The sequence below is a fragment of the Anas acuta genome, chromosome 2, assembly GCF_963932015.1.
Source record: "Anas acuta chromosome 2, bAnaAcu1.1, whole genome shotgun sequence".
Taxonomy (NCBI): Eukaryota; Metazoa; Chordata; class Aves; order Anseriformes; family Anatidae; genus Anas; species Anas acuta.
This window is the reverse complement of record NC_088980.1, coordinates 42122137-42149755: the sequence shown is the minus strand read 5'-3', so window position 1 is coordinate 42149755 and position 27619 is coordinate 42122137. Positions and strand designations below refer to the sequence as shown.

At 38.0% G+C, this 27619-nt stretch overlaps 1 protein-coding gene across 12 annotated transcripts in view; it reads right to left on the bottom strand.

The window, feature by feature from the left end:
* The window catches only part of RBMS3 (RNA binding motif single stranded interacting protein 3), a 697130-nt gene that overhangs the window by 466830 nt on the left and 202681 nt on the right, over positions 1-27619 (bottom strand). For 11 of the 12 annotated variants that reach the window (XM_068674436.1, XM_068674437.1, XM_068674435.1 and 8 more), the window contains one exon: positions 21262-21435. The exons of the other annotated variant lie outside the window; for it this stretch is intronic. In XM_068674436.1, coding sequence (XP_068530537.1) covers positions 21262-21435 — 174 coding nt within the window. The remainder of the gene's footprint in view (positions 1-21261; positions 21436-27619) is intronic. 12 annotated transcript variants of the gene reach the window in all.

Sequence of the window (27619 nt, the reverse complement as noted above, 5' to 3'; positions counted from 1 at the left end):
ATTTTTAGGCTTACACTTTAATTATTTTCCTTCAAATTTTAATTCCTTCAAACTTAATAAAAAAATATTATCTTTCTTTACATACCTGACAGTAAGGACAGTTATCTACCTGACTGGATATTGTATTACTCCAAAAAGAAAGAGGAGGAAGATAACAGATGTAGTGGGAGAATTTTACTTAATGAGACAATGCCCCATGCATATTGATAGTCCTCACAGTTTGACCAGGCAGTGCAGGGGTTCAGATGACATAATTAAAATTGAACTTAACTTTTTGTCCTAAATGCAATGACTTTGCTATATTTTAATTTTATTCAGGAAAATATCATGGTAATAAGCAAATGAAATTATGTATAGAGGTCATTTCCATTTTAAAAAATATTTTTAAAATAAATCGTTTGTTTCCACGACTTTTTAAAATTTATTTCTCCTCAAGTTTCAAGTTATTTCAGAATATACTTGTTCATATGTTCACCCAGGAGTTATTGATAACTAATGAAATACATTGATGGGAAGAGTCAAAAACATTTTCAGTTCAGGTGTTTGGATTAAAGACATGAAGTCAGTTGGCAGCAGCTTGACTATAACCACAGAAGGCACTTGAGCTCCTCTACCATCTGAGCTTTGCATTCAAGCCCATGAACAGCTTGGCCTCAGTTTCTGTACAAATAACGGGATATTACAGCCATTAATGCTTGGGGCAGTGCCTGGTTTCCCCCAGGCCATCCCTCACAGAAACTGCCGTGGGGAGGACTTCTCCACAAAAATCTGTGAAAATTGTTCTGCCCATCTTTCCTTGGATTTTCTGTGTTGTGTCCAAAAATGCAGGTAGTTAAAGAAGACTGCCACTTCTGGCTCATATACTGCCTCAGCCACAAACTCTCAGGGGCCAGGAGAGCAGCAGAGTCCATCCCTGCATTTGCCACGCTCTCATCCCGTTTCTTAGTTATCTTTGCTGTTGTTGCTGGGAATCGGGGCTGTTCAGACAGCCCCTCTTTTGCTCATCTTGCATCCCCACATCACCAGTTGCCTTTAACCTTGACCAACACCATCTCGTTGCTTCTTTGCAGGGCTCTTTCTTCTACAGCCTGTCTCTCACACCAGCCTGTAACTTGTTCATGGCAAGGATGGCCTTGTTTGATCTTTTCTAGTTCAGAGCCAGCCTGGCAGGGGCTTGCAGTATGGACTGGGACCGCAGGCTCTGAATTCATGAAAACAAAACACCACAGCAGCCACATGGTAATTTCTTATTAGATAAACAAGATAGCTTAGAGGTGATCTTTGACATACAGCCACAACCTTCTTTGCAACTCTCAAACACTTCAAGAGAAGAAGAGGGGAGCTCAGGCACAGGGAATGACAAGTGAAGCCACCTTGTACGCAAGCCAGCAGCTCCTGCTGCTTCCCTGATGGAAACGTCTAGTCCTGTCCTGGTCACCCGAGTCCAGCCTCAATGCCCTCAGCTCTGCCCTTTGCAGAACATCGTGGCAAAATGCCTCAAAACAAACAGAAGCCATCTGAAACATCACCTGGCAGAGCTGTACTGCCTGTGTGAAAATGAAGGCTAGAAAAATTGACGTATGCGCTCTGGGAATCAAACTGGAGAACAACATATAGCAACCTAGTTAAAATTGTTACTATGCCATGTCATTGCTAGTACTAAGGTTGCTTTGCTGAACTCCCCTTCACCAAATAAATACGTATAGGTTTGGTTTGGTTTTTTGTTTTTTTTTTGTTTGTTTGTTTGTTTGTTTTTCAGTGTCCTGTACATAATGGATTTTCAGGCAGACAGCTTGCTTTTATGGAATGCCCAACTATTATCAGAAACATTTCAAAATACCCTAAACTTCCTGCAGCATCAAATCAGGAACCATCATCAAATTCTCAGGGCTGTTCTCTTTATATGCTTCTTTAGACTTGAAACAACAGTTGTGTTGGTGGTTGGTTTATGTAGCTCTCAGCTTGTGACTTATTTACCGCAAATAGAGCTCTAATGGAAAGCGCTTCTCCTTCCATACCCTAAAATTACACCTGATAGATGACTACAGCTTATAATAAGTAGTTAAAAAAATATCAACAACAACAACAAAAAAAGACAAAATCCCCACAAGCCTCCCAAGTATAGCACCTCCTGCATACGTGACTGATGGCAGGATGTCCACAGATGAGGGAAAGGTGGCTCTTCAGCTGGAATGAATTGTCATATTAACGGAGAGCAGAAATTTGCCATTTAAATCTGTAGCTGATTTCTACATCATCTGAAACATTACAAATTACATTTTTCATTATGAAGAAAAACAAAATCACTTGGGAAATTAGTTTTACTTCTCACCTTCTCCGTGTTAAAAGCAGAATGTAAAAATCTGAAATGAAAAACAGGAATAATTGACAGTCTATTTCCCCAGTGAAGGGTTATTATGGGAACATATAAAACTGGACAAGTATTTTTAATTCATCCTATAAAAAGAAAGCCAAAAACTTTTTTTATTGTTTTTATGCAGGTATCAAATAAAAAATCTTTCTGTCCTAGAGACTACAGACTTGAAAAGCCATGGTAAAATATTCTGTTAAGATCTCACTTACCATCAGTGTTGAATTCAAATGAGATTCAAGTGTACTGAACTATCACTTTGCAACATATTACTTACCCAGGATTATTTTAATTTTCATCCGGTGCTACTAAAAATTCAGATCTCCTCCTTTGCCACATCTTTGTGTACATAATGAACTTTATGATTTCTTACAGGCACAATCTATTGCTTTTGGTTTGACTTTCAGGTAGTTTTTCCCAAGTCATTTTTCAGTAAATGAAGTAAGCCCAAATGCAACAACTTGCCTTATGAGATTTGTCATCTTATTTTATTACAAGACAGGATACTTTTTTTTTTTTATTATTATTATTTATTTTGGTTTAAGATAAAGGTATTGGGTAGGTCTTTACAGAGCACATGCTTCAGAAATGTTTGCCCTCTTGTCAACTCTAATATGTCCAACAGCAAACTCTGGGAATTATAAAAACAACAGCAGTAACAGACAAACAAACAAACAAAAAACAAACAAACAAACAAAAAAAAACCCACAACCTTAAATCTGTGTAACTTCTTTAAAACACAGATCCCATCCATTTGTGGGGGCTTCTACAAGTATGTTGCAAAAATACTTCATTTGACTAGGTCAGCTTTCATTTGACTTTGTACTTTGACTTTCAAAGTGAGAAATCAAACATGTCTGCGGGAAAAAAATCCCAAATGCTGGAAGGAGATCCATGTGTGGAGCCCACTTTCATTCCTACCACAGGCAATCTGTACCTATGCACCCAGGTTAAATGCTGTCTCAGGACAGATATTAGTTTCAAAACATTGGGATGGCTAATGGCAAGTATTACTGCATCACTCTGCTATGGGGGAAAATGTAACAGAGAAAATGGGTGAGTACCTTCTGGTACATTTAGCTAGGTGGTAGGTAATAAGAAACATGAGTTCCAATCTCAGTAATGCTCCATATCTAATTTTCACTGTACATCAGTTCACCTAAGCTATAAAGGAAATGTTCTCCCATTGAAATACTGAGAATAACTGCGGCTACTTGTGGAATGCTATAGCATCCTTTTATTAATTAATCTGAAAATTGTCATCAACTGGTGTGCGAGGGAACCTCACAACTCCTGGCCCTGGAGCCTGGGCCGCTTCTGACAGCCTGCATTGCCTCAAAGGAGGTAAAAGCAATTTGCAAATAAAAAACAATGGTGACAAAGTATATTCTGCAACTACCAAAATAATTTCTAAAAAAAAAAAAAAAATCACAAAAAAACATTTTGAAAAGTATTAAAGTAAGTATAAAAGTAAACAGCAAAAATATTTGTATGAGACAGAGATGGATACTAAGAGAAGAAGAGTTGAGGGATGAATTCCAGCTTTGTAAAGCTCTGCAAGTGGGTGGCTGTGTTAAATATACTTTATTCCAGCATTTTTAAGCATTCTGAACACTTCTAACAAAATAGTTAGAAATAAGAACTATCCACAATTGACAGAACAAATGTAAGCAACAGCAACCATACAAGCAATTATGTAAAATGTGTCTAGGGAATTTCCCTCCATCAACCGAGAAAACAACACTGAAGAAAACCATATGGGGATGGAACATAACATGAAAATATTTTAACTGTTGCATCAATAGGAAGAACACTAGGATTTTCCGTGGGAGCATTCCTTTAGATGCTGTTCCCTAGAGAGTATGCATTTGCTTTCTTTACCAATTGCAGGAATAGTGTTATTTTTATATTCCTATTATTTAAGAGCAGATATAGAAACGAAAGGTGAATTTCCTAATCGCATTCAGAAACATTCCAAACATCACTACTTATTCATTCTGCAAGTGATGCACCGGTGATTTATCAAGGCAGCCTGTTAAAATGAATAGTGCTACTACCTCCCTTCCCACCCATCCTAGAAAGTAACTTTATTACCGTGCTGTAATCTAGGAAAATTACTCTTACTTTACAATTTTATTTAGGAAAACACTACCAAGATAAAGACTTTTTCTCTAATTTTGTAGGTTTAACTTGAATCATAATGAAAGAAAATCCTTTGTAGGATTTCATTTTATGAGGTTTGGAGTCTTTTAAGGATTCATCAAAATATTCAATGGTGTTAATGTCTACACTAATTAATCTCAGGAAGGCTCATTATTTTTTCTCCTTGGGTTCATTTGCTTTATTTCTGCATGGCACTCTCCCCTCTGATGCACAAAATCCAATGGAAGCAAAGTGCCTAGCCAAAAGTAAGTTCATTTTAGGGTGTACGTGCCCATTTACAGGTGCTGGTCTTTGAATTTTTCACGGCTTGCTGAACACTTCATTTGGGTTGGCAGAGCTGGTGGGTCATATGGCGACAATTCTCATTTTCTGCAGCATCTGAAATGTCCACTCATGGTATCATTGACAGCTAAAATTAGATATTTGGCAAAGCAGTCCTAGGAACTAAGGGCTTGATTGAGTTGCCTAATTATAGCTGCCTCATGCCATTTGAGATGCCCGAGGGTAGCCCCAGCAACCACAGAGGCCCGGCACATATCACACAAAACCTATGGGACACCTTTGGCCCTCCCGAGCAGGAGCTGTAGAGGAAAGGAAGGATAACCCCCATGACATTTCAAATGGCACAAGGCACTTACGTTCAGGCTCATTTAGGAACAGAACACTCTGTGGTTGCCACCGGTATATTGAAGAGATCAATTCTCCTGTCTTAGCTCGCTCTTGCTTAGTATTTCCTCTAGTTGCAGGCAGGCAAGGGGACTCACAGTGCTGCTCTTTACCCACGCACATGGCAGGGAACATGAAATATGAAAACAGGTCAGAGCAAGCTTCAATGTTGAGGGGGAGAGGGGCTGGAGGACTTCTTCCAGGAAACTGAAGGTAGGGACTAAACATTTTGTCCATATTCATCTCATCCCTGTTCACTCAGGGGAAAAAGACAGCTCCTAAGAAAGCGTGCATGTGAGCTTCCACTGTATCATAGGTTTTCCTTGGAGGTATCCAAACCAGAATCCAGACTTGCTTAATTTGTGAAATTTGACATGATTACAGGCTGGGGTTGATAAGGTTTGTGTTTAGGGAATCTTGATGGCGTCTCTCAAGATTGTAATTCTTCATCCACCTCTCTTTCTTGACAAGATTGTATATAAGTGGAATAAAAAATTGCTTTATTCTCCTTTTCCACATTAAGCAGAAAATGGCTTTCTTGAGAGTATGCATTTGCACTGGACTCAAGAAAACAGACCCCTGTGGAGCATGAAATGACACTGGGGAATATATTTTCCTTGACATAGTAGGTATTTTTCATCTGTCTGAGGCAGCTCTCCACCACCTACCCCCCTCCTTTTTTTTTTTTTAAATGAAGTTATGCAGTATCTTATATCAGCACTCGTCCTTATATTCTCTTTAACAAAGTAAATGAGCACTGACAGCACAGAGGGACAAATAATGCTTATCGTAATAAAAACAATATGGTCTCAAAGAACCAAGCATTACTTGGAAAATGATATTAAAAAAAATACAATGCTCACATAGTTTCCTGATGCCCAAAACTTCACATTTACTCATGAAGGTGTAAAATATTTCCTATAAGCCTGCTGAAATTACATGAAATCTAATAGTTTGATGCCCAAGGCAGGACTAATAAACTTTCCCCGATTCAGCCCAGCAATTCTCCTGCCTGAATAAGCAATACCCAACTACTACCACAGGTAAAGAGTCTACTGAATATCAAATCCCCTTTTCCCACAAAATAACTCTCATTGAGGCCAATATTTATTCTGACTGGCATACATTTTGATTCAGATCAGCAATTTGCTTTTTTCAAATGTGAATCAATGTACAAGTGAATGGTCTTATATTTTTACAATAGGAAAACTGCTTCCAAAACCCTCCATTCTCTGCATTAACCTGATCTGTTCAGCTGCACAATAGATTGGTTAAGATGATTATTGGTGATATGACTGAAGTTATTCTGCCCACTGTCATTATTAAATAGTGCACTCAGAGAAAGAGCTAGGAATAGCTTGCTTAAAGTGTGGCTAAAATGGAACAAATGTTTAAAACTAGCATGTAGTTGAAGAACAAGGATATTCACTGAAGTATTTATCAGTCAGAAACTGAGATTAAAAGCTTCTTGTTGAGCAAACGTGATTTCAGATATTTCTGGAGCCAGTGTGGACTGGGGATGGCACAACAGCCATGGCAAGAGTCCCTGACACTTGGTGGCTTCCACGTGGCAAATGTTACCAGACTGCACAAACCCATAGGCTTAAATCCAACCTAGGTGTGTGTACCCTGAAATCAGAAGGAACAAGCTCCTGGAAAGCACAGTGACTAGGCACAGACTGCATGAATACTGCCAGAAGTAAACACTTCTGTTAGAGTTGGTCCCATTTTAGTACCTAAACATACACATCCTGCTTTGAACCATTTTATTTTCTTTATAACTGTTAGTCATGCTGTTATAAAAACACCATCCAAGAAAATGTCTTCAGCTTGACTGAAAAGCACATCAATGTTTTTTGCTCTCTTAATACTAAACTTTAAGGAAACTTTGCATTTGGTTAAATATTAGTAAATTAAAATGTAAAAAAATATAAATATATCAGTACTCTAATAAATATCCAAAATTTAGCAGTCCCAAATGTTTAAAGCAATTTCAGATACAAGGGATAAGATTTGAAGAATTTTAAAATATAGGTTAGCCTATTAGACAAGATTTTGAACAGATTTTAACGAATTACATTTGGATTAAAAAGATCATGTATTCATTTATTTATGCCTTATGTTTCAGCTTTGGTCTTAAATCTGTCATAATGCTGTAGAGAATAAAAATATTTTAAGATGGATAGAGACGGGAGAGTAGGAGATGAAATGGAAAAGTTTATGAACTGCTATCCTTTGCCTACAGTGTAAACGAAATGCACACTCTTCCTATTAAAACCCTGTGGCACCCTGATGTGACAGTCACTTCTGTAGCATCTGGCAATGTCAGGTAGAGTTTCTTGAAGGCTCAGATCTTTTGGTTTCTAAAATAGCAACAACAACAAAATAAATAAATTAACCAAACCAACGCTTTTCTGAATCACTGTACTGAGCTGAAACAATCCGCACAGGGAGGCAGATTTTTTGAGGGACTCCATACATATGACACCAGAGAAATGGTGTGGCCTCTGAATTGCTAAGATACAGATGGTGAAAAGGTTCCTTAATTTGCCATGTGTGTTGTTTAAATGTGAACACAAAGAATCTGACAATTTTAATCTTCTGTTTATCTGAGAAACTGGACACCTATTCCTTATACTTCGAAAGAGATTTCCTGTCAGCATTCATGAATTTCTCTCTCTGACCCTGAGCAGCAAGAGAAACAAGTCTGAGATATATTGCAAAGCCAAATGTTTAAAGTTTATATCAATATACACGTGGGACAAAGGTAATTTACTCAGTGAAGGAAGAACCCCCTGCTACATTTAATCATGCTCAAGTACATGGGAAAGTGCCCTTATGGCTGTTGTTTTGTCCTGCCTTTTTAACCAAAGTGTTGAGAAGCACTTTTCTTCTCATGAAACACCTTAAACCCAAAGCCTAATTAAACTACTAAAATGCCATTAAAGCCATTGAGCAGACTTATCTCCAGCCACTACAGTTTGCAATTAGATTTTGGGTGAGGGTAGAGGAAATCAATGTTGTGTTCACTCTTTAATGAGAACATAAACACTTCACATTAAAAGATTATTTTCTTAAAATCCCCACAGGTAAGTGGGTGTTTCACTTTGCTTGCAAAAGAATAAAACATAGGAAAGAAAATAATGGAAAAACAACAACAAAAAAATCTTTGCTTCACGTGAAGAAGTGTTTTCCCTTCTCCCATGATCTCAAGAAAAGCCAGAAGGGGACAGAACAGAACAGCATATAAGTGTAATTGAAACAATATGGTCAGGTTAAAAGAGGGCAAATTTGTCCCTTTTAAGAACCACAGGAACCAGGCTCATTGCAGTGTACCAGTGAAATAGATGATACCAGCAAATACATGACAAAAGAAGTCCACATCTGAGTCAAACATACTCTTTGGCTAACCAGACCATCAATAGGAAAGTCTTGGTTGAGACCAGTGGGACTTCATCACTTGTGATCATCAAGGAGCTCAGCCAATGCCATTTATTACACATTAAGAGCAGGGGAATACTTTTGGTGTTAACTTTCTGGTTTTGAGTTGTGTTTTAGCTTGTTTGTTTCTTTGAGGGAAAAACTGAAGTGAAATATTGCTGGGAGATATTTTGCACAATGGTACAAATTTGCACTCTTCATTCTGGAAGCTGCAACGTGAATATCTGATTTACCAGCAAGGAGTCTCATTTGCAGCTGCAGATCTGCTGGTATCGCAAGCATTGTTGGACAACATTGTAGTGAGCACTTTGTTGAAGAAACCTTCCCTTCCTCACAAAACTCAAGTATTGTCTTCTCCTTCTAGCTATGTCATTTGCACAGGATGACTCTTAAACCTCTCCTCGAGTTCCCCTTTGAACCAGCAACTCATCTCTTTTTGATCACTAGCATTATTTACATCGACTTTTGAATTACATTTAATTCACTTTAGTTCAAATCAGAATGAAGCATGAATGTAGGAAATAAGATGTTTTTATTGCTCCAGATTTCTGACTGTTCTAAATTTTTATAAATTTAAAAAGCTTTGCTTGAGCTGGAGTTACATCTGTGTTGGGTTTGGTCTTCTACTTTTTTTAAGGACTATTTTAAACAGGATGAAAACAAAATTTTTTCATGTTGCAGGTAGCAATCCAAGTTCACTTTCATTAAAACATATTACAATTACTGTATTTTTTTCTCATTCTTTATATTTGACACATTGTTTATAGATAATTAAATTTTTACCCAAAAACTTAACTTAATTGGCACTTTTCCTTCTGTGTGCACTTATTGTCATCACAACAGTGAGGAAGAAAATCTTTCCTCTCTCCTGTTTTTTTTTTTTTTTGTTTGTTTGTTTGTTTTTTTTTTTTTTTTTTAAGTAACAATAAATATTTTTAATCACTCAAGCTACTCCACCCAGGAGGATGACCACCAACACAAATCCCCCTAATTATGTTAACAAGACAAAAAAAAGGGTTTGTTCACATGGAACTTCTTAGAGTAAAATACCAAAATATGGCATAGTCCTTCAAATCTATTCATTTCTTTTCAGCCAGTTAAAAAGATTTCAATGCTGGTTGCCCTTTAAAAAGCAGTTACTCATGAAACCATGCGAGTTTGCCTTCACAAAAGCTCTAACATGCTTGACTTTCTTTTATTAATGTTATGTGATTTTTTTTTTCTACTTCACTAACATTTCAAGAGAAACAAAGTGATTGTCATGTGGTACACTCAGTTCTGGAACAGGAGCACAGCTGTTTATTCCCAGACTCTGAGCATTTTTTAGATCTGCACAGCAGTCTGTATTCTCTCTGAAGGGAATTATACATCTTCCCATAAGCAGATATACTTTCCATATTCAGTTTGCCTATTGTACCATACTTGGCTGCAAGGACAACAAAATGGATGCTTTGTCATCTTTCTACTGGCCTTTTTATCTCAAATTAACTCCTCTGGTGCAAGGAAAGAGGACAGAAAAGAGAATCACAAAATTACTCCATTTTGTATTTCAGAAAAATCAAAATGACCAAACATCTGCTTCGGACACCCTCTACTGGAAAGCATCAAGTTCATCTCTCTGTTCCTGAATTAACTGATCGTGTGTGTGTGTGTGGGGGGGGGGGGGGGGGGGAGGAGGAGGGGGAAGAAAACAAACAAACAAAAACCACAGCATGAATAGTATCTCTTCTATATATCATTGTCTTGTATTTAAGGCGAGGAAAGGATTTGATGATGAAATTATTTGATCTCAGCAAAGGAGGAAAATGTGCATCTGACTTCTTTGATTGTGGAGCAGCAAAAAATAAAGACTGCAATGAAAAACCTTAGCCATGATACCAACTGTAACCTGACTTATTTTCTCCATAGGTGGGAAAAAAAAAAAGATCTTGAGACTTGTAGTAAATGCCTTTAAATTAAATCTGCTCATTTTGTGTAATTCTCCAGCAACAAAAATGTCGAGGTACAACTGTTCTTCAGTTGTAAGTTACTACAGCTAGAAATGCTCTTACTTTAACCAGGGCAGAAGTTTGTTCTGTAAACAGATCTCTTCCACCATTAATCTATTGAATCTATTCACTGGGCTGAAACCTCCTATGTAGTCAGAGTAACTTAACTCAGTAATGGGCAGGGGAGTTCTTCAAATAAAGACTGAGACTTCCTCTCTTCAAAACCAAACTTGATGCTACCTACTTGAAGTCTTGACCCCCATTTTCATCAGGGATTTTTTTTTTTAAGGGGGTGGGGGAGTGTCTAAATAATGATCTACTAGCATTGCTCTGAAATCTACATCCCAATGAACTAGACAGAGAACTTTCACAATTTCTTTTCCTCATGTAGCAGTGGCAAGAGATTTTGTCTTAAGAGGATGAAAAGACAATTCTATCAAGCTTCAATCTATAATTAATTCTTTTACTTTTCGACTCCCAAATAAAGCATTAAGATAAACAGTCTGATTTGGTATCAAGTGTTGTTCATCATAGACTCTCCTTGATGATGCTAAAGCTTTCACGATTCTGTTTGACCTGCATAATGTACTGTATGTGGGGCAGTGAATTACATTCCTTTCTCAGAGACCATGCTGAATTACAATTTCTTTCCCACTTCTTTCAGAGGTGAATAATTGCACCTGTCCTCCTTAAGCAGACAAAAGACATTAAGTAGTGGCCAAATGGAAAGAAAGGTTTTAAAAGAAAATCACTTTATAGTTTGGTAGGAAAACAACTCAATCCAACCTTTCATCCAGCTGTATACAATATGAGGATTTCTACTTGTGCAGCTTCTGAAGAAAAGGAAGCTTTCAATCAAAGAAAGACTATGCTGATAACAAAGCAAAAATTGAGGTGCTGGCTAGAAGTTTAAAAAAGCCTACTTTTAAAATCAATCCTTGAAAATATAAAAAAGGCAGCCACACATCTAAGTGTTTGTGGGCAAACTGTCTCATTTACATGATACAAATGAACAAATAAAATAAAAATTAAGATGTGGAAACAATAAAGCTGTAGGGCTTTTCCAAGACCACACAGAGATGCAATAGCAGAATGTAGAACGGAGCAGAAGTGAATATGTGGGAACAGACCACAACCTAGATCTCCTGACAACCTTCACACTGTTTTTGACCATGCTGCACAGAAAGGTCAGGTTTTGCTCTTGCAGACTTCGAGTGCCTGGCAGGGAGATCAGCAGCGGCTCTGGTTTCATCAGAGCCATGCTGGCAGATATCCAAGGAAAGGTCACCAGGACAGAAGGACAGAGCTTCAACAGGGCATTTGCCTCCGGTGCCAGGAGATTTCTAGCACCTGATCATGCCACAGGGCCAGTGCTCAAAAAGATGAGGAAAAAAGAGTGAATGGTGATGATACTATAGAGAATCTCCACAGATGTCTTTGCAATATTTCCAGGTTCTTTCTTCTTTTTATTCTTTCATGGAAGCTGCCTGTATATCTATGCTAGCTAGGCAAATGACAGAATGGAAGGACCAAATGAAAAATATTCTGCTGCTTGTGGAAGCTAGTCTATTTGTCAAAATGCAAAGAGTCCATCTTGAAACTATGGAGAGGAATATCACTGAGAACTACTAAAATATTGAGACAGAACAGAATAAAAGCAAAGAAACAAAGGGGTAATGCCTTGTGGGAGTGCCCTGCAGGGAACGTGCCTCTTTTCCCCAAAAGCACAAATGTCAGTATTGAACATCCTTGATGAGAACCTGACGTAGCACAAAAGAGAGACACTGATTAAAAGGTAACTAATCATACATTACTTTCAGCTGGAAGTCCTGATCTTCAGGAAACACCTCCAGTCATCTTATACTTATGGGTCTTAGAACAAAATTAAATACTGTCTAGTTATATACTTGGAAACATACAGAAAAGCAGCCTGGTTTGACAGACAAGGTGTCCATTTGGGCTTCACAAAAACCAAAGCCTACTGCCATTCTTTCTTCCAGAGCCCCTGCTTTCCTTCCCACCTTTTATCCCACCTTGTTATGTGCTTTGGGACAGGGACAGTCTTTCACAGTATGTGTGTATCTCTGAGGTTGATGCTTATTTTTTCCAACTCCCTTTGTAAACAGAAGTTGCCATTGACAGTGTTATTGAATATCATCCCATTTGCAGGACTGATGTAAACAAAACATCTTGTATGCCAAATGAAGCAGGTCTACATACAGAAGGAAAATTTCTATGCCTTCACTAAACAGGCTGGTTTTCAGTTAAATCAATACCCCCAATTAAAATTAAGAAGGAAGAGAAAGACTCCATCAGCAAAATTATTTGAAGCGATATTTGTTCAGACTAGTCCAAAAATCTTCACCCTTGGGGGCTGGAATACAAGGAAGTCTCCTGAGCATGTTAATTATTTAAAATGAAAGCAACACAGTTGCTGGCCTTTTGAAATAATCAATCTTTCCAAAAGTGTCAGGTGTCTCCAAAACATGTGACAGGTTGGCAGTTTGTAGCATCTATTCTTGAGCCCTAATACCACAGTTTTCTCTGGAGCCTGGAGGAACTCATCACCTTTACTAACAATTCCTAAAGACAACCTGTCTGGCTCACTGAAAACGTAATGGAGAAGCTACAATTAGAACCACGGACCTCCTGTTTGCTCAATCAAACCAGAAAACCAAAACAAACATTTGAAGCACATGTACGCATATATAGAGACAGACGCATATAGATGAATGCAGACACAAATACATGTATAGATATATATGGGTATATATATATACATGTAGCTGTAAATTATAGACATTTACCAAGATCTGTATTTACTGCCTCCTACAAGTCTATCTTATGATCTAAATTTAGGGAGTTTTCTTCCCTTCTTTCAGAAGAAAGAAAAAGGCAGCATCTGGTTTGTATTTTTCAAGTCTGTTAAAAAAATACCTTCTTTCTGTATGTATCTGCTTCTTCAGTACACGAGAACAAAAAGCTGGAACCAGCAAGAAAATTCCTACAGATTCTGTTTGTAAACAGAAAGTTCCCATCTTCAGAGCAGCTGACCTTATTAGCACTTAGAAGCAGTGAGAAACTTTACAGTCATACGTACTTTGCTAATACTGTGGATATATATCCCTATATATTTTTGGTCATACCAAAGATTTCGATCAGATTTTCCACAAATAAATCTTTCTTATTTAAAATAAGTATACAAGGGTTACAGAAAAAGGATTTTTTTGATTTCTTCAATATTGTTATTTTGGATAAAAAAATTGTGTCCTATAAGTTTGTGGAAAATTTGATTTCTTCTCCTGAAACACAGGTTACAGACATATCTATAAAATAGTGAACATGATTAATCCAAAATGTTCTTTAATTAATCTGTTGAGAAAGAAAAACCAGGCATGTAATGACAATATGCAATGTGTAAATAAGTAGTGGATATAGAAAAAAAAACAAAAAACAACACATTACACTAACATTCATACACAAGAAGTCATAATATTGAAACCAAACAGCTCCAAACTCAAATTTAGTGTGGGCTTCTCCATTTTCCCACCCTTTTTGAAAAACACTTCTTGTAGATCCTTTGAAACACTTTACATTTTCAGTGCTCCCTGTCCTGAGAGGCCCTGACATTTCTAACTAGAGCAATCAGCTTCAAACTGGAATTGCCATTCCCCAGAAGTCCTCCAGGATGGAGAACCTCACTTGGTCAACCTGAACCATCCACAAGCAGTGGCCTTCCTATCCCCGTGTTTGCCCTCCCAGGCCTGGCAGGCTGCATCCATGGTATTGTATCTTTGCAAGAGCCAAACAGACCATAGACAGCATTTAACAAAATTATCACAGCATTATATGTATTTTTTAAATAAAACTACTCTTTGAGATAAAATACAGTAAACTACTTCGGCTAAAGTTCTACGTACCAGCAACTTTTCTCTACAACCCCTCAGAGAAGTACAATTTAAAAGGTTAATACACAAAACAAATATTCTGTATAACTCAAAGGCTGAATGTAAAACACATTCGTGGATTTTGTGATTTTTTTCTTAAAGGCCTGGCCAAGTTTTAATGGGCTGTCACACACGAATGATTATGAAAGCGCTACAATGAACTGAGCTGATAAGCTGATCTGATCAGAATTAACTGCATGTGATTGCTGCTTTGAAAAGCTGGCCTAAAGAGGCAGCATTGAAAGCAATCTCACAAGTCACTGGTACCACTTGCCACAACTCTAAGTAAGCACAGATGGTGAGAAAAGTTAATTAAGAGGCATATTTGTTTGGGGGTTTGAAATTTCCACCCCCCTCTTCCCCAAAGAAGCCAAGCCACAGTGAAAATGTGTTTTACGTTTGTGGCCTCATAGGTTCATGTTTGTGGGGCTCTGTTCCTGTAGATAGAGGTAACAGATAAACAAAATAAATATTTTATGTCAGCAGTTAGCATATGGATTTGCACTTGATCACTAAGCTCATTGCACCTGATAGCTAGAACATCTTGTCAATTAAAAATATTCTTCATTTCCTTTCCTCCTACCAACACAGCTTTGCTCTTGTACCACAAGTGACACCCTACAAGAAAGACGTTACCCTTCTCATTCTCACTTAAATGACTGCCTCTTTCATTTTCTCCATTACTTCTTCTTGCACTATTTCATAGGTAACATATTATAATACATAAGCCGTTACAAAAAAATTGCTTCTGGTGATCTTTCTTTCTTTTCTCCTGGTTGGGAACTCTTGTTCCCCCTTTCTCCAGCCCACACTCCATCTTTTCTCAGATTAATTGGCATCTTGGAGATACGGTGTGACAGTTCTCTACAAGGTGATCACCATCATTAGAGGATCAAAATACATCCCTTATGCTTCATATACTGTAATAGTGTAACCAAAGTGTCATGTAGCACACATTTTTTTCAATAGTTCTTCAACTGTGCATGTTCCTTTGGACCAGTTTCCATTATAATAATAATTATTATTTTTTAACCTGTGGCTATTATAATGGCAATAGCTGGTTGCATCAAAGAAATACTGGTTTAAAAATGGTAGGGATCAATCTCTCGTGAAAGACCCTGGAAGGTAAGAAAGAGTTAAGTCTAAGGATGGAGAAAACCAAGATTTCAGAACTTGAAGTGAAATTGAGAGGTTCTTAGACATTTCCAATTTATGCCTACTGTACTATTTATTTCCGTTCCCATCATTGCTGATTATAAGGATGTGCATGTGTAGAAGTTTCTTCATCTCTAATCAGACGTGCTCTATTCCATGAATCCACAATTCACTGTTCGTGACATTACAAAATGAATCAGGTAGGAGGATCAAGCCAGATCAGAAAGTGACAGCTTCTGTTTAAACAGATATCTTGGAAATTAGTGATGATGGAGGACAGTATTATACTGATAAGCATTTAACTCCTAGCACCATCTCATTCTCTAACAAGAAGTATAACGAAGTTATTTGCTGGAAAGATCTTGGTGAAAAAAAATGAAACAAAGTACTGATCTGTTCAAGCTTATATTTCTAGAGCAATAAAGGCCTCTTTTGGATAGGACACCCATGCTGTAGGTGTTGAACACTCCCTGAATTTAAGGAAATTTTCTTCTTTAAACATTATCTTTGTGCTATAGAGTACAGTCTCATCTTTTATGGGCTATCATAAGAATTTGGTATGAATCAGTTTATTCTTTCTGTCAGTCTTATTTCTGTGCTTTAGAACTGATTTTGGGTAGGATATAACATTTCTGAACTAGAATGTGATCCCAAACTGGGTATACATTTCAGATGACAGGATCACATCAGAAGGCTGGAGATCAACAACTACCACCAGTCCTACATTTAGAACCTTCCTATGTCTTTCTGCAGGGATTTTAGCCAAGAAGGGAGTCTGTGTACATATACACGCAAACTAATAATTTAGCCAGTGCACGTATCTGTGCATACACATAGAAATTAATAGTTGCATCTCACATTCTCAGATGGTCCCGAAACATTGTGTTATCTAATCAGATAAATATGGCAGGTTTTCTAATGTAATGAATGTATACAAAATAAATTGTTAAAAAAGTCAGTCGCTGAGGGCTCAGTACAGACGTTAATCCAATTTGTGTGGTAATGATCAAAACAGTCAATTTACATAAAACATTACAGCTGTGCAATATTACAGTCTTGCAGTTCTGTCATCAGCAGGAAGGGTTAGCTACCTGCCATGGAAATGTCTGCGATGCACTCTGCAGAGTCATGCTGACAGTGAGTGGGACCTTCCATTAGTGTTGCCCATAGTGACAGCCTTGCTCCCTCCTTGCTCTTTCTGTCCAAGAGCTGTGAGTGTGAACATGTAAAGGGAGCTACAGCTCCTTCTACTGGGTCTTCAGATTCATAAGATTAAGAATCTGAGACCCTAGTAGGGCTCAGAGAAATGAGTGAAAGAAGGCCATAGAGTTCTGTGCCATTTCTTTTTTTTTTTTCTTTTTTTTTTTTGAATTCTGCTTTGCACATTCCCACTAACAGTATAATTTCAGAAGCAATCACGCATTTAAAGAAGTTAGCAGAAAGATGTCTGGGGACAGAGTGTTGGAATGGGGACAGCAGTACTGCTAAGCAAACTGATTGTCTGATCCACATATGACATCTCAGATGTAACAGCTTGTAAACATTATCTGTAGAGCTCCAAATAATAACTTTACAGATTTAACCAATCATGCTTTGAAGGCTGTCACTGATCCAGCGAAGCGTGACCAAATCCCGTTAGAGTGCAGAATAGATTCTCGTGGAAAGTCTTTCATATGCTGAGTTGCATATCTAGATAAGGAATGCAAAGACACCACATGCGCTATAGAGATGTATGCACATGACGAAATTAATACCTGCAACTGAATTCATTGCCTCATGGGCCTACAACAAAGGTTTCAAACCCTGCAGGGTACCTCAGTTTGCCGTGGTACTAGGTGCTCCGTCAAAGAGTATCACACTGACAAATTCCTTCTTAAAGAAAGACTGACTTCTCCATTAGCGAGTGTGGCAGATAGCTGTCACTGCTATATGAATATTCAAGAAAGACATAAGGGACTCCCTTAGAGTTTCAGCTGAAATAGTCTAAAGCAGACCAGGTCTTGCTGACATACTTGTGTTTTGCTTGCCCACTTTACACCATGCATTTCTTTAAAACTACAGCACAATGTAAGTAGTCATTTGTTAGACTTAGTTCACTGAACAGGATTTCTGAAGATCTGCTGAAATTCCTCAGGTAAATTAAGCGAGTCCTTTAGACACTGCAAAAAGCACGGGTAGAAAACCTGCACAGATGTGAAAGTGGTCAAAGGACTGTTACCATCCTGCCCAGTGGGGATATCAAGAATAACTTGGACTCTTCTTTATCTCTTTTTATCTTCCTTATGTGAAGAAAGTTCAAGAGTGTTAGATAGCTAGGTGTCTCCTCCTATTCTGAGCACTACACACTGTATTGTTCTGGCTGCAAGCCTATGCATGTGAACACCAGATGAATTTCTAGTCCCTAATATAAAAAACAAGTAGTCATGTAATTTGTAAGGGCCATCGACCACATTATTACTGATATTAGCATACACAGATCCTACAGGATATCCTGCCTCCCAGGATAGCTAGGAGAAGTTAGCATCTTGTTTCTTCAAAAACTGAATTACACTGTTCACTGTGGTGATTTGCAGTCTTTTTTTTTTTTCCTTAGATAACTCCAAGAGCTGAAAACATACTCTGTTTAAATGAACTTCCTGTTCTTCTCTTTCTTAGGGTGGAAAGATTGCTTTTAATCAAGGATTGCTGCAGCATGGAAGAGAGATGCAGACTGTGTTCTCTGATCAGAAAAAAAAAAAAAAAAAAAAAAAAAAAAAAAAAAAAAAAAAAACCCTGCCTTTGGCTCAGACATATTTCTTAGGACCAGCCACAGTCATAAGGGTGTCTTAACACTGCACTTTGTATGATATTTTTTCTTTCATTTTGGAGGAAATAAAATGAATTAGAGGTGTGTGTTGGTTTTTTTTTTTTGAGTTACATTTGGGCCAATTATCATGAATCTTTTTTTGTCTCCTACAGCTTTTTTTCAAACAGTAGAGAAATCCAAAGCGTTTCTCTTGGCTCTCTCTCCAGGGACTAATATCTTTAAGTACTTCAAGGCCAGATCCAACTCCCTGACATTTGTCTGCCTTGAACTTGCAAAGCGCTCATAAGTTTGTTAGCCTCCAAAGCATCAAGAAACTACAATGATCTTTAGACATATTCCATGTGGGAGGTTTTGCAGAAACAGCTTCATACAGCAATAAAATCTACAGCTTGTTCTGGTGAACCTGTGTCAGATGAGGGCAAATAAAATCCTCAGAAGTATAGTAGATATCCAGTTGAGCATGTTACACTGTGAAGATTCATGAATAAAGGAGCTCCTCTGTATCCAGCTTTTATTGTTGTCATTTGCCATAGAAGTGTTGGTTTGAACCCAGATTAAACAAATCTAAGTTGGAAACAGGAACCAGACTAATTCTAACTTTATCATATACACTGCTACAGGTATTGAAGCAAATACTATGGCAGCATTTTATCTTGAAAACTTGACCCCCATCCAATGCTGCAGGAGGGAAGAATTGAGTTTGTTAGAATGCCTTGCTCTGGCCCCATTTATGGCCTCAAATCTGTGAGCCTGCAGAAGTAAGGTATGTATTGAAAAAGTATGTGAGTACAGTGGTAGTAGGCACTGCAATGGCAGTTAACCTGGTACAGCATCAGTGAACAGCACCAGTGAAGTCACCTGCTGAGTAGCACCGTCTCTGATGAGGAGGAGCCAAGAAATGTGCCAAATTTTCTAGCCTGTTATACCCAGGGACACTGTGGGCAGGATTAATTAAACACTTCAGTTATTTACCTTGTGCTTCTTTACTTGGTTTTGGCTTTTCTCATGTGCACACAGATTTATGCAACTCTGGCTACTCTGAAACATCTACTTAACAATTACCATCTAAATCAACCTCCAGATGAAGGTATCATTTCCTGTGACTACATATTAAAGAGCTCGATAAAAACAAATATTGTACAGGTAACGTGATTCCAGTTAAGTTACCACCAACTTTAGTCCAAACAAAGGAAAGAGAAACTGTGGAATTATCCTTAAAAAAGACTCCAGCATCTTGACCGACACTTTAATTTGTAAGGATACAAAGATGTCTCCATTTTTAAACCATCTTACAGGAAGTATAGCATCCTTCTTGTATGCCCTTTTGTTTAGTAGAGTCAAAGCTTGACTCACAGAGAGGGTAGTGTTTATTTTAAATGATCAAAGTTAAGGAGCAGTTAATGACTTGAATACCCACAGTTTATTAAGTTAAATTAAGCTGTACAGGGACTCTTTCTGAGCCATCATTCTAAACAAGGAAAATATCTGTGCCCTTCTGATGCCAAATACCTTTTTTCCCTTCACAACAGTTTTTATCATTTTCAATGACACCATGAGGGAATTGAGCAAACAGCAGAGTCCATAGAGATGTTCAATTCACTCTGAGATCTCACCATCTCAGAAAAGAGATAAGACTTTACAAATTTATTCCCCTCCTTTATTTCAATTACCAAGTTAATGCTTCAGACAATTCCTAACCCAAACTTCTGGCCAAAAGTCTGTTGGCAGGTAAGATAGCAGGCCTAAATCAAATCACACAGATCTTGCAATAAGATTGCATAGCACAATTTCCCCTCTGTAGTAAAAACTGCACTTTCCCCTATTTTCCTACTAGAATTCACTGTAGGATGATGAAACTTCATTATATACACATGACAGGATGTTAAGATAGCATGTCCTTTAAGAAACGCTAACAATATCCAAAGCAAAGTTCAAATCCAAACATTAAAACAACAAAAAGCATAGAGTGGGAAAAAGGGAAGATTGCTTACACTAATGAGGTCTTCCCCAGATAACTCTCTCCAAGCCTTTCAAAAATAGAAACTAAAAGAACCAAAGGGCTCTACTATAAACAGTCTGCTACACAAATATGACAAAAACCACCACCAGCCTTCAGCTGCGACCCTTTCATGGTTGTCAAATTAAACCACACACCAACAGTGAGACCCCCTCCTCCTTCGCTTTGGCCACCGGTTCATGCAAATGACAGAGGACCAATAGTTTTTGCCTAGCAACAAGACTGCATGTTCACTACTGATCATGTTCATGATAAGGTAGTGAATACTAACAAAGCTAATGATGAGAAGCGATTCCCTCCTTCGCTGACTCATCCGTACAATTTTAAATCTTCAAAACAAAGAATAATTCATTCATCTAACAAACAGACTAGAAAGAGAAAAGAAGCCATCAATAATAGTTTTTTCTAGCCTACATCCCAGATATTGAAATCAACGCATACCAAGGTACTTTCATCCAAGAAGGCTTGCTAAATGTACAAAAATACAGGTATTTCTACCAAGCCATTAAACTTCCACATCTGTTTATATCTTAGACTCATTCTAATATTTTCCAGGGTTACATTTAGTACATGGGAACCATCCTGACTGCCATGGGACAGAAGGAGCACTGGCCGAGCATGCTGAACCATCAGCCCCTGAGTATCACCACCTCCCAGGGAGTCAACACAGCTCATTCAGGTAACTGCAGAAAAGGTTAATTACTTACAGCAGGATGTCCAGCACAGTAGGTGTAGCTAGCATGGGACTGGTAGTGCAAGCTTGCTCTTGGGAAGGTGTATGTATTCCAAGCAGGTTGGCTGCTATTCCACTGGGAGCTAAAGCCAGGGCTCATGGTCACTCTCGATTTACTGTTTTGGTACGTTCTCACTGTGGAGCTGGACTATCAAAAAAGAAAGAAATGCAAAGTAAAAATAGCTTTTAGGGTAGAATACGAACAATGCAGCTACACAACTTCATTGCGCATGTACAAACTGCCACACAGTCTAGACCAATTTTGAATCATTCCTGTAACAAACTGGGAAAAGCAAAAATTTGGTTCCTTCAAATACACCAGTGAAACAGCTACGTTTCTCTAATGCCCAAAAGCAAGACTGAATGACTGTTAGACTTCAGGCTAGGATGTAAATCAAATAGACAATGCATAGGTAATAGATATAGGAGGTGTTCTGAAAATGCGTAGAAGGTGCCACCTTACAAGTTCCATAGTTGAAACTTCCATATTTGTTAATTATAATGAGCTGAATATTATCATTCATTTCACTGCTGATCTGGTGACTAGGATAGGCCAAATCTTTACAAAGCTACTTCTACATTACAAATATGTAACCATCTAAACAGACTTTTAAACATCACAATGTATTGTTTTTTAATTTCTTAAATTGCAAAACAACAACAAAACACAAAATCTTATTTTATTTATTTTAAGTTAACTCAGTAACTTCAGTTGAAAGTGCCCGCAGACAATATGTGTCATCACTTGCGTTCTTTATGGCTTTCTCTGTTGTTGCTTTAACTGATTTTTTTTCAGTTTCTAGCCCTCTTTTGTCAAAAAATAAAATAAATCCTAATGGATACTTTTACTGATGGGGTGGTTTATTAGTGCAGGAAAAAAATGTATTATCAAAAAAGAAGCAGACGATACATTCAAAGTGAATGCTTTTTAGAAGGTATTTAGGTTGGCCTTCAGCATCTGGTAAATCTGCTTTTTTCTCCGTATTCCATTCTACATGTAGGTTTTGCTGCTTTGTTTTTTTCCTTGGTAAAGGTGTTCTCAATATCCCATGCAAATTTACACCAATTAATTGTGATTATTATAACCCCCAAACTGTTCTTTTTAAAGCACTAAATTCATCAAGGCCTTGGTAATATTACAGTGAAAGCTTTAGAAATACAAACACAAATAATATTTCTTAGAAATACTTATAAACGTCCCTGTTAGTAAATCGATGCTATCGATTTCAAAAGCTATATTCAAGAATGACGCTTCATTTATTTTTATCTTCCGTTCAAAGACAATTTTTATATGCAATATACGTAGCATTAATGACATGTTACTACAAGCCACCATCGAACAAGGTGTGTTACACAGCCCAAGACTATCCTTAGCCCAAAGTGCTTACAAGATAAATGAGGACTGGGAGAGAAGGAAAGAAGAGAAACTGATGCAGAAGCAAAGAAAACAGCTTTGGAAGCACAACTTTCGGTTTCATTTCAGTGCTTCAGCTCAGTTTCTCTGGGTGAGGATTAGTGAAATGGAAGGAAAAGGAATGGAGTAAAGACATTCAAAAAGGGCTTAAGGATGCATCTGAGCTATAAAAATATATATCTTGTATAATCTTTCCTATTTTTATAACGTGTTTAGATGAGCTGGTTTTAGAAATTACTACAGTAGATGCCACATTGGCATCTGCTGAACATGCCACATTTATTTTGTTTAATTTTCAAAAGCTTAAGTACACAAAGTTTGCCTCAGTTATCAGCTGCTGTATAAACTTGAAGTTCAAGAAAAGGCCAAATGACTTCCTGCATGTGTTTATTTCCTGTACTGCCGATTAGGAAGCCTGAAAAGAGCAGTTTCCGCTCAACAGTTCTTAATATCTCGACAGATTCGCCTCCCGCCCCCACCCCTAAGCGAAGGATTCCTGCGGTGTGATTTCTAAAGATTTAACTTACGACTAGCTGAACACAAAGCGTATGAATGAACACTAAAACCCACACTAAACTCTCATTAGTCACTGTGTGTGACAAGTGGTTACTTTGTTCTTACAAAAGGCTTTAGGAAAAAAAATCTGCCCCTACAGTTAAAGGGGCTTATTTGAAATAAATCTTTTTGTATGAATTTAAATCATGACATATCAAAGGAAAGAGGCTATGGCTGCAGCTAGAGAAAAACTGAAGGGTTTTAATGTTGTGTTTTTATTTTTTTTCTTTTCTTTTCTTTTATTTCTTCCCCTTTTACCCTCTTTCCCCAAGGAGCAGAAACGGTATTTTCTTTCCTTTGACGTATTACTTATCTTTCAGATCACTCCTCAAAGACAAATCTCTCTTTCTAGGTCCTGGTAGACTTGCTTCTACATCAGAGATGAGGGCTAGGTTTTGTTTTGGACAGATCAAGCAGAGTTTTAGCCATAATGTACTTCTTCACGTACATTTCTCTCCTTTATAAACATCAGGTATTTGAGCGTTGCTGCTTATTAACTCCTCTTGAGCAGTTCATCCCTAGACGAATATTGTGTGCATATTGAGCTGCCGTACCCAGACAATAGCTCTGTTCCCTCCTATTATTTCTGATATGTCTGCATTGTATGAACCAGTGGAAATACCTCTCCGGATGATGGGATGTGAAGATGTATTGTCAGCTGTGGTGATTGTTAACTGGTTATTTTCCCCTTGTGTGTGTGCTACACAAAACCCATTCCTGTACCTAACCCCTGGGGCTACATTCAGGGACAGAAAGGAACCCCACCACTCCCTTTCTGCTCTTCCACCCCTCTTGCATCATACGGTGAACATATGAGGAGTTGTACCATGCCATAAAGCTTAGAGGACTGAAAGCACAGGGTCCTGCAGCCAGTGGAGGACCCTGTGCTGGAGGAGGTTTCCTGAAGAAACTGAGGCCCATGAGGAGGGCCTGAGCAGTGTGAGGAGGAAGGAGTGCCAGGGAGGTGCTGCTGTTCCCTTGAGGAGCTACGAGCGAAGGAGTGAAGTTGAGCCTGAGGAACAGGGTGGGGAGGAAGCATTGTTTGAATTTTTCTTTGCTTCTCATTAATTGGCAATGGATTAAGTTAATTTTCCTCAAGTCGAGTCTGTTTGCATGATGGTAATTGGTGAGCCATCTTCCTGCCTTTATCCAGGAAGCTTTACTCAGGAGCTTTTCCTTCTCATTTTCTCCCTGGCTTGTTGAGGAAGGGGAGAAAAAGAGGGGGTGGGGGCATCTGGCAGCCAGCAAAGGTCATCCTGCCACAAATTGGCAAGTTTTGTGGCACACAAGCTTTTATTCAGCATGTGAAAGTTCACCTATTACCCCCAACTCTACCACTTACTCCAACAAAAGATAGCACTTCTCCACATAACGCTATCTTATTTATATGCCCTAGGTCATCAGTGTTACAGCACCTGGGACCACCTGATCAACTTTTCTCCAAAAATTTCTGCAGAAAATTATCAGACTGCAACAAAATAGAACTATTGTCATGCTTGTTATGACTTACCAGAAACAAGATATATTACAAAGATGGGGGTGATTTTTTTTTTCCTTGAACAAGTCACTCAGGCACTTTTATACCCTAAAAGTCTGATGCAACCTAAAATTGGCATTGCTAAAATTGATATCGAAGCGTATTTTAAAATATGATCCTGTTTATTCTGTGCCTTAGTTTTTCAGGCTTATAAATACAGATAATCTTATTCTTAAAATTTTAGGCTTTCTTTCCCTCAGGTTTGTAAAAGTTTTGAACATTTTTGGACATAAGCATGACTGAAGTACATGGTATTATTCGTATTATTTCTACTTCTTCAGCTTAACTGCTTTCAGGTCTTAGTTCTTTTACTAGCTGATATGCGAAGTCTAACAGTGGAAAAAATAGACATAGTATTCATGGAGCATTTTTATCTTTAAAGCACTGTGCAGATGTTAAACAGGGGCAAAATTTCTGACTGGTATGCTGTTTCCAACTTTTTAAGAAGTTTATAGTAGATGTAAGAACTACCTGGCACTCCTTCCTATTTGCATGTGAGTAAAGCACACAATTTGATTAGGATGTTAAGTAACATAGATAGTTCTGATGTAGACTTAGAAGTCCTCATGTCATCACACATGATCCCTACTCTTTAGCAATACAACAGCATCCTGCAGAAATTAACAAGAAAAATATGTGCTAATTCTGAAATTCTACATCACTTCAAATGCAAGAGTGACTGCATCTATCAAATATCCTTCTACTAACTGTTCCAAAATGTTGTGATTAATAATGGCTTTGGCACTCCAAAAGAAGTGAGAGGCTCAGTTATTCACCTCTACCTTCTCTCTCTACTTGTACTACCTTAAAAAAAAAAAAAAAAAGACAAGTGGGAATAAAGAGGTGTAAATAACATCTGAATTCAGCCTCCCACTACCTCATCTTCAAAAAGCAACTTACCAGAGCTATGATGTCATTTTCTTAGCCCACACAACTTGAGCTGTCTCCAGTCCCTTGGATTTTGATTACAGAATAGTTCTGTCTTTAAATGTACCTTTTTTTTTCTTCTTCTTTTCTTTTTTTGGTTTGGTTTTTGTGTGTTTGTTTTTTTGGATTTATGTAAAATGATTACATGAGCTGGGTAAGGCCAAGTAAATAACCATCCTGGAGATGCTGCTTGCTTCGTCTCCTCATGCCTGTATTTGGATGAGACCATGATGCAAAGCACAGCCCTGCACTCTTAAAAGTTTGGATGCTTTACAAAACACTACTGTTCCCATAGAAATCAAAGTTTTCCTATAACTGGAAGAGTCAGGAATGAAAAGAGCTGCCCTGGAACACTATTGCATGCGCTAAAATGATGCATTTGTTTTCTTGCTCACAGAAAATATGAAACTGGCAAACCAAATCTGAAGGTAGTTCATCACAAAACCCACCTGAGAGACCTTGAAGACTGTAGTAATTGCAAAACTGAAGACAATGAGAATTTTTTTTTTTTGCCTTTTTAAAGTTTTCATAACAATTCAAAATGAAAAAAGAAAAAAAAACAGTAAAGATATTTCAGAATATATATATATATTTTTCAATAGCAGGAACAAATAGTTTTGTGCTGCTACTTTTCCAAACAGAATCCTTCACTATTTCTTGCTAATCATTTGCATTCTAGAACCAGATTCCATCTGTTTCAGTAAGAACTAAGATGTTAATACTTGGCCACTACAAATTTAGAGTTTATCAAGTTTGTCTCATAACCTTTATGAAAAAGTTTCAGAGGCATGACCAAACTTTAAGAGAAACATTGTTTTTCCAGACATGGTATTGAAACTCAATACACTGTACCTGGAAAAACAGGATAACCCGAGAGAAATGGCATTCCACTGAAACCACAGAGAAATGATGAGGTTATATTTCATATCTCGGCATACATACGAGGCTATTGCTCATCCACTGGATCCAAGAGCACCAAGCACTAGCCCACATCAAGCCAAAAGGCAGAGGATCCAACCCAGCTGCCCCAGCCCTGTGGGCTTGCTGCACTCAGCAGGCTCCCCACAGACAGGACCAAGGGGACCCAGGATGGCTGGACACAACAGAGAGCTAAATTCCTTAGAGATGGGGCCCAGCAAAAACACTGAGTTTTAGGGATAGATCCCAAATTATCTAACTAACTCTCAAGGAATGTATTCTAGAAAAATAAAAATAAAAAATAAGAAGTCAGGCAGTCATTGTTATGTTTCCCCAGAGTTCTGCCTTGAAAACAGAATATATATGGTTTTCACACTTTCCCGGTTAGAGTTGCTGTCATTTCCAGTGACTCAACACTGTAATTCATGTTGTTCTTTTAACTGTTACTTGAATCCTAAGAGTATTTTTTTCCTGTGCAAAGTATGAAACATTGCTATTGAAGTTACAGAGATTGAGCCGGGGAGCTGAAAAAATATGAAGGCATCATGGTTCCACAAAGCGACCACAAAAAGCCTGGTTTTTGGCCACCATACCATGCAGGTCAGTGACAACAGGCAAAGAACTCATGACAAGAGGCAGGCTACCAACAGTTCAGATTAAAGACTTAAAAGTCTCTTAGTTACCCTATGTGGAGAGCCTGGGTGCAACCAAAAGTTATTCAATGGTTCTCTAGGCTGGGCTATAGACAATTTCTGCGCATGTGCACCTCCCAAAAAACATTGTCACCACTTGCATCTCCACAAGCAAGCTCAATGCAAAGACGGTAAAAGGCACAAGAAATGCTGCTGTGCTTAAAACTGGCTTCTGCAGAGTAGGAAAAGGATTTTCACATGCAGAAGAGAAACTTGTACTGGTTTTGTTATGCATTTTGTACACAGATGTGGAGAATGGGGACACTTATGCTCATGGGCTGCTCACATG